Raw genomic sequence first — 11,757 nt, forward strand, 5'->3', positions numbered from 1 at the left:
TTTCTGAGATGATCCTTTTAATTACAATTTATAAAGAAGAAATGTTTATAAATTTATAACATTTTATAAATTTATAAATAAAAACTTACAAATTCACATAGAACTGTTTGAGCAAGAAGTTTCCTTCCAAATGAGAGGATTACAAACTATGCAGATCTGCTACATACAATTTAAAATGAAAAAAAATTATAAATTATACCTAATGTGTAAGTATAATAATGGTATTTGACTTTGATATTTAAATACTCCTAAAAGCTGTTAGGTGTGAATACTACTACACCTTTCCTTTCTGTTTATGCTCTGGCAGAGAATGGAAGAAGTGACCAAGGCTTAAAATGACTGAAATTCTTCACATGGTTTCTTGTGATGAGTTGTAGAGTGTAAGGTCTTTTTCCTAGAGTCCAAAGACAAAATAAAAAGTCTCTGATTTGAAATCAGAATCGGTCTGCTGATCTGCTAGCCACAGCTCGAATATTGCCATAAACTTTTGATGGAGGATTTCCTGCAAAGGAAAAAAAAAAGTAGTTCTATATGTATAATACATGTATACAAATATACTCACATAGACAGAAACTACAGTCATCCCTTGGCATCTGTGGCAGGGTTTCAAAACCCCTGCAAACAGCAAAATGCTCAGATGCTCAAGTCCCTTATTGAAAAATAGTATATGTGCATATAACCTACCTATATCCTCCCATATACTTTAAATCATCTCTAGATTACTTATAATACCTCATGCAATGTAAATGCTATGTAAATAGTTGTTATACAGTATTTTTTTATTTGCAGTGTTTTTTCTTGTGTTATTTTTTGTGTTTTAAGAATGTTTTTGATTTACAGTTGGTTGAATCTGCAGACGTGGAACCTGTAGATACAGAGGACCAACTGTACATGGAAAAGGGTCTACAACCCTAAAAAGAACAGGGACATTTTTTTATTGGCTCTACTTTAAACCAAAAAAGCTTTTAAGGAAATCATACCCAAATAGTCTCCAAAAGACATTTTAAATTTGTAAGAGCCAAAAGCACTGAGTTGTCAAAATACTTCGAAAAGAAGCCAGTTAGCCAGACCTGGGCACCAAAGTAAAATCCCCAGTACTTTCTGAGCAAGCTTTTAGGATTCTATGACTCTTATCATAAAGTACTACTGGCTTTGCTGCAGGATCCTGAAAATGGGATTAAATGGATCAATTGAATTGATCAAAGCTATTCAGCAGCTCCTTTTTTGTTGAACCTAAAATGTGATGTTCCCGGCTAGTCTGGAATGGCTCTGCTGTGTACCTCATTGGGAAAGCAGCACAGATCTAAGCAATATTACCCAGCAAACACTTTCTCTTCTCTAGCAGACAAATGTAACCTAAGCAAAAATATTTCTACTTTTTTCTCTAGGTCCACATTTGCCAACTCCCAAGGGTTTCTACTTGCCATCTTTAACATTACCCTAAACTGCTTTGCAGATGTGGTTTGCATCCCTAAATTAACTCCCTATTCTTTCCTGAGAAAACACCAAAAAATAAACTGCTATTACCCAGGATGAGGTTGCAAACGGCAGTTCTTGCCATCTTGATGTTTTGGAAAGAGCCAAGGATGTGAACTTTCCTGAAAGAGATAAAATGAGACAAGTTGGTAACAAAAAGCATTTCCTTACTGAAGTCTTATAAGCCAAAAACTGGAAAATGATGGATCCAGATTCCTAAATGAAGGTGGTAGTGACGGCTGCACAACTCTGTAAATATACTAAAGACCACCTTTAAGAATGGTGAATTTTATGATATAATGAATTATATCCCAATAAAAAAATATTAGAAAAGATAAAAAATAAAAAAACAAAAACAAAAAGTTCTTTAAGATTCTTGGTTAATACAGGCTGCCATCCAGTGAGTGCTTTCTCTGTGCTAGGGGCTTTATATACATGTTCTCATTTAATCCTCACATGACCTTTTTCATTATGTAGATGTTACTTCCATTTTACAGATGAAGAAAGAAGTTTACAAAAAGTTTAAAAAGCTGCCCAAGTTTACACACTGGCAAAGTTGATTATTAAACACTTAGAAATGCAAATAATACTGTATTCAATTATAACATATTTGGGTTTCAGCTGCAAAGTTTTCTAAAGATTATCTGAATTTAAGTACTCTGAGGATCATTCCAGACCTTTTAATGGGCTTTCCTTACTGAATTACTCAAATAAGATAGATAATCAGAATTTCGACTATTTGAGTCCATCTTCCAAAGTGTTTTCACTGTGCCCTCTACAATAGTTATCAGCTAAATCCTCCATATCTTCAACTTCTGTTAACATTCCCTTCACACCTTCTTACTTTAATTAAAACTCAGCTTTCAAATGGTGGCCAGTTTTTCCTTCACACACCACATACCACTGGTCCTGGAGGAGGGGCAGGTGCCTTCTGGCTCTTTATGCCACATCCAGACCAGCACTCCCCTCCTTCCTCCCTTAAAACACCTTCAGCTCTGAATCTGCGCTCGGCCCACATCACCTACCACGCCATCTGGTCCTCAGAGGCCCTGTGGATCATCCTCGAAGACTTTAGCTCCTGGCTGGCTTTCTCTCACTGTTCCCATCACCATTCTTGATAATTTCAATGTCCATGAAGGTGGTAATTCTAATGCCTGGTCTCTTGGTCCTTGACATCTTTTATACCAATATTGGATCTTGTTTTCTGCCCTACTCCAGCCTCTCACTGCCATGGTCACACCCTGGACTTGGTCATTACCAAAAACTGCAACTCCTCCACAATTTCAATTTCAAACATCCAACTCTCCCTCTACCACCTTCTGTAATTCCAATTCATACCACCTCATCTACCAACATCAATAATCTTTTGACCCCACCAGGACCTCCCAACTATTGACCCTACCCACCTGCACTGCCCTTCACATCCTGCCTCCCCCACTCAGCTGACAATTGTCCAATGACTTCCCATACTCTTGGAGTAAAAGCCAAAGTCCTTATGGTGACCTCAAGGCCCTGTTATTTCTGACCTCATCTACCACGCTGCCCCTTGCGTATCTTGCCAAGCCAGTCAGGCCCCCTCACTTTTTGCCAGACGTGCTCTCAGCTCAGGACCTCTGTGCTTTTTCTTCCCTCTGTAACGCTTTTCCTCAAGATACCTGCAAATGCGTTCAAAACACACATTTAGATATGCTCCTTCCCCAAACTTCACTAAAATAACAGTAAAGACATAAACTCAAAAGGAATAAGAGGAATCCAGAAAGGTGAAAAGCAGATAGATGGGCAGGAACTAACTTTGCAGACCCAACTACAACTGATGCATAATTTGGCACTGGGAATATTGAGAAGCAGAACTCCGAGAAGAGACTCCAAGAACCAAAGGATTCTAACAGCAAATGAGCTAAGGTGAAAGGTGAACCCACGATGGCCATAGTGTACCAAGGATGAAGGCAGAGAGGGCAGGGGTATGTTTGGAAGAAAATCCTCTAGGAGAGATTTCTAAAATGTCTGATACATCTTTAAGAGGACATAAAGGCAATGAATAGATTTTTACTGAATTAGTACAATGAAAATTAAGAAAGCACACAGACACACAAGAACTACTTCCACAAGCAGCACATTTTCTCAGGACTTCTTGAGGCCATGGGCTCCAGGCCAGTCACACACATTCAGCACAGAATAAACCTCTTTAAATTAAAATACGAACCAACCAACAAACAAAAAACAAAAAACTTCCTCAAATGAAAACAATATTGCAAAGGAAAGATAAAGTAATCACAGTATTTCACCTGGCTCAATTATAAACATACTGAGCACTGATTTTTGTTCGCAGGCAATATTGAACTCCTGAATACTGATCTACCAAGGGCACAGGTGACTATGGTGAAGACAGGAATCGGTAAGCTGGAGTGGTAGAAAGGCTGAGTGTATGTGGTAGAGGCAAGAGAGGGCATGAAAGAATGCTAAATCTTCATCTTTCAGGGTAGAAAGTCAATAGTGAATCTCAAAAATAAATCAGGAAGCTGTATATAAGCAAAGTATCTAGAAATAGAGACATAAATAATTTTTTAAAATTAGCTAAAAGAGTTGAAATTGGTTCCTCTAAAGAGGGTGAAATGGAGGCAGGTAGCAGAAACTTTTGTTTTCTTAACTATGTGTATGTCTTATTTTGATAAAAATGAAATTATTTAAAATAGAGCATGGAAGATGAGGAAATAAATACAACAAGAATAGATATTTAAGTGGGAGTAGTGTTGCTGCTAAAAGAACCTACTTTATAGTGCAATAGTTGGGAAAAGAATGCAGGTTTCAAGACACATAGGCAACATTACTTCCCATCTGCTACACTGAATATATCTGGGACAAATTGTTTTTAGTTTTATATCTTGCTCACAGTATAGTGTATTTTGGCAGGTTATTAGCAAGTCATCAAAAATAACACTTACAGGGTGGGCGTGGTGGCTCATGCCTATAATCCCAGCACTCTGGGAGACTGAGGTAGGAGGGCTGCTTGAGGCTAGGAGTTTGAGACCAACCTGGGCAACACAGGGAGACCCCATCTCTACAGAAAATAAGAAAAATAATCTGGACATGGTGGCATGCACTTGTGGTCCTAGCTACTCAGGAGGCTGAGGCAGTAGGATCACTTGAGCCCGGGAGTTTGAGGCTGCAGTGAGCTATGATAGGACTGCACTCCAGCCCAGTGACAGAGTGAGACCCTCAAGACCATGTCTTGGGGGGGAAAAAAAAAAGAAAGAAAGGAAATCATTGAGGAGAAGGAATATCTGCCTCAACAGGTTTTTAATGCAGATGAAAGCACTGTGTTCTGGGAAAAAGTGCCAGAAGGACATTTATTAATAAGGAAGAGAAGCAAGCACCAGGATGTAAGGCAGGAAGGGATAGGCTAACTGTTGTTTTGTGTAAATGCAATCAGGTTTATGATCAGGACTGCCTTTACCTACAAAGCTGCTAACCACCAAGTCTTAAAGGGCAAAGACAAACACCAGCTGCCAGTCTTTTGGTTGTAAAACAAGAAGGCCTGGACAATGAGGACCCTTTTTCTGAACTGGTTCCATTGAGGCTTTGTCTCTGAAGTCAGGAAGTACCTTGCCAGTAAGGCTGACTTTTAAAGTTCTTTTGATATTGGACAATGCCCCTGGGCACCCAGAATCCCATGAGCTCAACACCAAAGATGCCAAAGTAATTTATTTGCTCCCAAATACAATGTCTCTAATTCAGCCTCTAGATCAGGGAGTCACAAGGATCTTTAAGGCTCATTACACAGTACTCTATGGAAAGGATTATCAATGCTATGGAAAAGAATCCCCATACAGTTCAGAACATCACGAAAATCTGGAAGGATTACACCACTGAAGATGCCATGATTGTTATAGAAAAAGCCGTGAAAGCCACCAAGACCAAAACAATTAATTCCCACTGGAGAAAACTATGTTCAGATGTTGTCCATGACTTCACAGAATTTTTACAACAAAGCCAATCCAGGAAATCATGAAAGATATTGTGGATATGGCAAAAAAGGTGGGGGGTGAGGGTTTCAAGACACAGATCTTGGAGAAATTCAAAAAAGCTGACAGACGTCACAGCAGAGGAATTAACAGAAGACTCGATGGAGATGAGTGCGGTGAACCAGTGCCAGACGAGGAGGAGGAAGATGTAAAAGAAGCTGAGCCTGATAACAAATGGACACCAATCTGCCAGAAGGGTTCCGATTATTCAAAACTGCCTTTTGACTTCTTTTACAACATGGACCCTTCCATGACACAAGTATTAAAGCTAAACAAATGGTGGAAGAGGACTGGTACCACACAGAAACATTTTTAGAGAAATGAAAAAGCAAAAGTCAGACAAAAATTACGATGTATTTCCATAAAGTTAAACAGAGTTAACAGAGTTACCTGCCTCTCCCACCTCCCCTTCTACCTCCTCCACCTCTTCTGCCTCCGCCACCCGAGACAGCAAGACCAGCCCCTCCTCCTCCTCCTCAGCCAGCACTCAACACGAAGATGATGAGGATGAAGACCTTTATGATGATCCACTTCCACTTTAATGAACAGTAAGGATATTTTCTCCTCCTTACTATTTTCTTAATAACATTTTCTTTTCTAGAGAAAGCTAGAGCTTACTTTAAGAATACAGTATATAATACATTTAACATACAAAATACATGTTAATCAACTGTTTATGTTATCCATAAGGCTGCCAGTCAACAGTAGGAGTAGTCAAGTTTTAGGGAAGTCAAGTTGTATGTGGATTTTCGACTGTATGGGGAGTTGGCACCCCTAACCTCTGCATTGCTCATTCAGCAATAAACAGGAACTACTGACATACCCAAAAAAGTGGAGAAACTCAAAATAACATACTAATTAAAAGAAGTCATACACCCAAACCTACATACTATGCATTTCCATTTAAATGAATATCTGGGAAAGGTAAACCACAGTGACACATAGTAGAGCGGTGGTTGCCTGGGAACACAGTGGGGGCAGAGGACTGACCACAAAGATGCACAAGAGAATTTTCAGGGTGATAGAACTGTGTAAGTGTGGTAGAACTACAGGACTATATGACACTTGCCAAAAATTCATTGAACTAGATACTTAAAACAGGCAAATTTTATTGTATGTAAATTGTGCCACAGTAAAGCTATTAAAAATTGGTTCAACTTGTAAGCTAACACTTATAAATATACAAATTATAAATTTAATGACATAGTAACCCTAATCTCATTGCAAATTAGTTGACAGTTTTGGATTTCTAAAGTCACAAAAGCTTTTAGGGCTATTCAGCCAGTCCTGACTTACGATGATTCCGCTTAAGATTTTTCAACTTCAGGATGCCCCGAAAGTGACACACTTTCAGTACGCTCCTCAACTTACAATGAGGCTGCCTCCAGACAAACCCATCATGCGCTGAAATATCCTAAGGCAAAAACACACTTTGACTTATGATATCTTCAATTTATGACGGTTTTATCGAAACACAATACCATTGTAAGCTGGGGAACATCTACATATAGTATTTTAAAATGTAGTGTACATTTCCACATTTTAAAAACTTCCAGTTCCAAAAAGCTTTTCACATGGCTCCATATTTCTAACTCTAGCGGTCAATCCATAAAATAAAAAAATATTATACCCTAGTTTTAGGTAAAGAGGACCATCAACATAGTATTACAATTATCCTTAAAGTATAAAGAATGTGTAAAATACAGATTCTAAATAATGCTGTGCCTTTCAGTTTAGAGCAAAAATGAGATGATATTAAATGAAATTATTTCTGGATTTAATCTAAGTCAGAGCCCTCCTCTCAGTCAACTGCTTTGTTTCCCAACTTCACGGCATGGCATTATATCCTCTGAGCCATCTGGCTGTAAGACCTCCAACTTGGAAACAAAACAGTTCCAACCTCAGAGAGGGATAATCCCAGCTTTACTTCTGTTACCCTTATTTTAAGCCAATATCATCTTATTTACATTCACTCATAACTGCTCTCTAGTTTTTTTTTTTTTTTTTGCAACAGGGTCTCACTGTCACCTGGGCTAGAATACAGTAGTGTCATCCTAAGTCACTGCAACCTCAAACTCCTGGGGCTCAAGCCATCCTCCCGCCTTAGCCTCCCTAGTAGCTAGGACTACAAGCGAGTGCCACCACGTCCGGATAATTCTTCTATTTTTTGTGGAGATGGGGTCTCACTACATGGCTCAGGCTGGTCTCAAACTCCTAGCCTCAAGTGATCCTCCTGCCTCGGCCTCCCAAAGTGCTAGGATCATAGGCATGAGCCACCGAGAGTGGCCCATGTTCTCTAGTTTTTTATCCAATGTGCAATAGTCACCTTTCTTTTATATATGAAAGCTGTTAACATACATATGTATATATACACCTATATGAAAATACAGATATATAAGTAAAGCATATATTTTTTAAAAGACTCACAGTAGCATTTGAAACACCCATTGTTTGGTCTCCCTTCTGATTTATTAGATTCATCTGAGATACTATCTAAATCTTCATCAGTAATATAATTTCTTTTAACAATGTTTCTAAATATTTCCCTTATTGCTAAATGAGAAAAAAAAATATAATTTCTGGAATTTTCTCAACTAACTTAATCTCCTTTCAGATCAGGTGATGATCTAGTCACGCAGAACCATATACAGACAGTCCCTAACTTAAGATGGTTCAACTTACACTTTTTTCACTTTACCATGGTACAAAGGGGATCTGCATTCACTTTGCTGTACTTCAAGTACACAAATAACCATTCTGTTTTTCACTTTTAGCACAGTATTCAATAAATTACATTAGCTATTCAACATTTTATCATAAAATAGCCTTTGTGTTGGATAATTTTTGCCAACTATAGGCTACTGTAAGTGTTCTGAGCACGTTTAAGGTAGACTAGCCTAAGCTATGATGTTCAGTAGGTAAAATAAATGCATTTTAGATTTAACAATATTTTCAACTCATCATGGGTTTATTGCAATGTAACCCCATCATAAGTCCACGAGCATTTGTACTAACAGAGATTTAGTGGCAACACTGTACATAAAATACCACTGTTACGACTTTTTTTTAAAAACTAACAAGATCAAATACAAATTATGACAATATTTTATCAAGAGCAGATACTTACACATCAGCCAAAACTATCCGAGTCCGCGTCACATTCTCTATGGTGAATTTAGTTTTTCCTCCTTTACCAGCAATTCTTCCTATTGCTCTCGACAGATGGTCTCCCTTTAGTGGCTTAACTAAATGAGAAAAGTAGACCTCAGAAGGCAAGCTATTCCAGGGCACCACCCACTTCCACCAACAGTTGAATCACCAAGTACATTTACCTATAAATGACACAAAATACACATTTTTTAAAAGTTGCTAATAATATAGCTCAAGTGATGCTATTAGACAACTGAGAGTCCAACATAACAGAAAGTCAGCAGTACAAAAAGAGTATTTCACAGGAAAACACCATCACACTCACCATCTGTAATTTCAAAAGACTCTAGAAAGAGATCATCCAACCTGATGAGGGCAAGTGCATCCTATAATATAAAAATGAACATTGGGAAGGTCCTTCCATTTAGACACCTGAGAATCAGTGAAGTAGAAAGCATTGTGAAACTAAAATTTATAAACTCTAGAGCTAAAAAGCTCAAATTTTTAAAAAATGCCCAATCCGCTGAAATGTTCACGCTGAATATTTTTCAAGTCCCCATTTAAGGTGTTATGAAATCACTCACCTCCACCTGAAACCCAAGAATAAAGGCTTTCACAAAATCAGCTGCTTTTGTCAGAGCACTAACATCCTTGGTTTCTTTACAAGTCTGTTAAAGAAAAAAAAGGAGGGGAGGTACAAATTATAGCTGGGAATGAAACAGAAAATGTCCTAACAAAATAACAGGAATGACCTTTCCCCAGTATATTATATATGACCCAGGTTTGGGTGAGACAAATCCTGTATTTCGTTTACAAAACAAAACCTTTCCAGCTCCAGAGCTGGGCAGTTCCACGCAAAGACTGTCAAATGACTGACTGTACCCCACCGTTTGACTGATTAGACTCCAGGGCTAACAAGAAGACACTCTGGCACAGCCCAATCATGCACACTCTGAAGGACTTCTATCCTTTGTTCATCCCTTCAAGGCCCAACCTGGTCCTATTCTCTTCTCCCTCAAGGCAGTCTTCCCTGGGAGTCTTGACCTAATCTTCTGACTTTATCATTTATATGTTGATGTTTTCCACATCAACAACCCCAGTCCTAACTACTTGCATGCCTGGTACTGAAGGAGAAACCAAGAATGGTTTAAGCAGGGATCTGCCTTGAAAGGAGAGCGAGCTACAATTTTCCATTTTCCCTATGGACGGTGACTTTTGGGACATCCTGTATTAACAGAGATGAGTCTACAACAGTCTTGATGATCGTATAAAAATCCTTAAAAAGGAAAGTATAATTAATTTTGGTCATTGATTCTGGTATAAAATTGGCACCCAGAAAAGAAAGCCCCAAGTCAATTAATTTTAAATGTCTAACTCCTGGATTGACGCTATGGAATAAAAACATATATGTATGTAATTTATATTTATTCTTAAAATAATAACATATTTTTTCCCCAAAAAGAGTACCATTAAAACACAGTCATGCACCGTGTAACAATGTTTCAGTTAAAGACCCACCACATTTGTGACAGTGGTCTCATAAGATTATAATGCAGCACATACAGAAACCTGATAAATGGTACTAGATAGCAGAATTGCAGATCAAGTAGGAGAAATGATTGATATTCAGTAATGGTACTGGGAAATTTGTTTTCCATATGAAAATATATGTAAATAAATATTATACACCATCTAGGTTTGTGTAAGTACACTCTATGATGTTCACATAATGCCTAAGGATGCATTTCTCAGAATGTATCCATGACCCTTGACTCTATACAGTGTTTCTAAAACACCGAGTACTTATGTTCATTACTTACATACTTCTGTCTAAGACAATCTCTTTACTTGGCCTTTTCTCAATTCAACACACAACATTATACAAGATACACACAAACATTAAGCCAGTATTTAGTATAATTTCAGAACCAACTTAGGAATTCAATTAATATTTGTACTGAATGAAGATTTTGAAAGCATTTGGGAAGTTCAAATTCACTGTGATAAACTTAAAAACTAGAAGGAAACCACTTAACAGAATAAGTCCCATTAAGGAAAGTCTACTCATGCCTTTTCATCCCTGTAGGGGAGAAAACCTAGTATATTCGGATATGGTTGAGATTCTCCTTACCCTGATTTCTACATTCCTTGATTTCAAGTTAAAGCGTATCTGAAGTCCCAAATGTTCTACTATAGGAGTAAATATCTTCATCCAGTTTTCCTTTAATGGTGTGTATCTGTTCGCTGGGACTGGAATTTTCCTTGTTTCTTCTTTCCCACTCTGCAATAAAAGAACATACAACTCAGGAGACGTACGGAGGAATGAGAGTGGAGTTGTAAAATGAAACCTGATCCACAGAAACTAGTTCCTTTCACTGAACTAAACTTCAGAAGAATCACAGAACAGTCCCCTGCAGCTTCAACAACACCCAGCGGCCACCAGCTTCAACCGCCTCTGGCCTTCCACTCGTCCCTGTCCCAGGAGCCCCTCCAGTACCAGGAGCCCGTCCCCGGACAGGGGCGGGAAGACGGGCCTCTTCGCCGGCCGAGCCTCCTCTGTGTCCATGCGGCCCGCGTCCACGCCCTCCCCCGCTGCAGACAGCTGATCAGCCTGTCGTTTCTTCGCCCGCCGGCCACCCTTGCGGGTAACCTGGGTGAAGCCGTCCTCGGCCCCAGCGCTCTGCGCCTCCATCTCGCCTTCCATCCTCAGAGATCTCTAGCTCCGCCGGGCGCTTCCGGCTTCAACACGTGCGCTGCTGCACCGCGCAGGCGCGCCGCGCAGGAGCTGGGTTTCGCCAACCAACCTCAGGGCTCCGCCCCCTTCCCCGAGAAGTCCCACGCCGGGGACCTGAGGCAGGATTTGGTGAGGGCTGCGGGATATCCTAAAATATGCCTGATTCCGATGGTCTTCCTTCCGCCGCGAACTCACAGCCAAAGCCTTTTGCAATCCCGAATATGTACGTGTGAGAAAGGCAGTGGGTAAAGAGGCGATAAGTGAATTGGTGCCCTCTGTGAATAAACATCTTTGCGCTCCCAGGAGCGCATCTGGCATTATCGGAGTTAACTAAATCCAACTTGTTAGGGCGACTGGGGTTAGAATACGGAAAGC

General features: G+C 39.4%; 1 protein-coding gene across 1 annotated transcript; it reads right to left on the reverse strand.

Moving 5' to 3' along the window:
• On the reverse strand, positions 1-11,473 carry PNO1 (partner of NOB1 homolog (S. cerevisiae)). The gene is made up of 7 exons (XM_012646500.1): positions 11,146-11,473; positions 10,780-10,929; positions 9,233-9,316; positions 8,974-9,034; positions 8,626-8,743; positions 1,528-1,598; positions 1-502 (listed from the first exon to the last, which is right to left on the reverse strand). The coding sequence occupies exons 1-7, from the start codon at positions 11,350-11,352 to the stop codon at positions 435-437; spliced, it is 759 nt and encodes a 252-aa protein (XP_012501954.1). The 5' UTR covers positions 11,353-11,473; the 3' UTR covers positions 1-434.
• Positions 11,474-11,757: the final 284 nt, after the last annotated feature.

The sequence above is a fragment of the Propithecus coquereli genome, unplaced genomic scaffold (assembly GCF_000956105.1).
Source record: "Propithecus coquereli isolate 6110/MARCELLA unplaced genomic scaffold, Pcoq_1.0 Scaffold243, whole genome shotgun sequence".
Classification (NCBI taxonomy): Eukaryota; Metazoa; Chordata; class Mammalia; order Primates; family Indriidae; genus Propithecus; species Propithecus coquereli.

What these genes read in the sequence shown, in the direction of transcription:
- PNO1 (XM_012646500.1), bottom strand. Translation starts at nt 11,352, where the DNA reads ATGGAAGGCGAGATGGAGGCGCAGAGCGCTGGGGCCGAGGACGGCTTC. An exon ending in GTCTTTTGAAATTACAGATG is followed by an intron (nt 8,744 to 8,973) that starts GTGAGTGTGATG and finishes TTTCTCATTTAG; the next exon opens with TTAAGCCACTAAAGGGAGAC. An exon ending in CGTTTGCAACCTCATCCTGG is followed by an intron (nt 503 to 1,527) that starts GTAATAGCAGTT and finishes TTTCCTTTGCAG; the next exon opens with GAAATCCTCCATCAAAAGTT.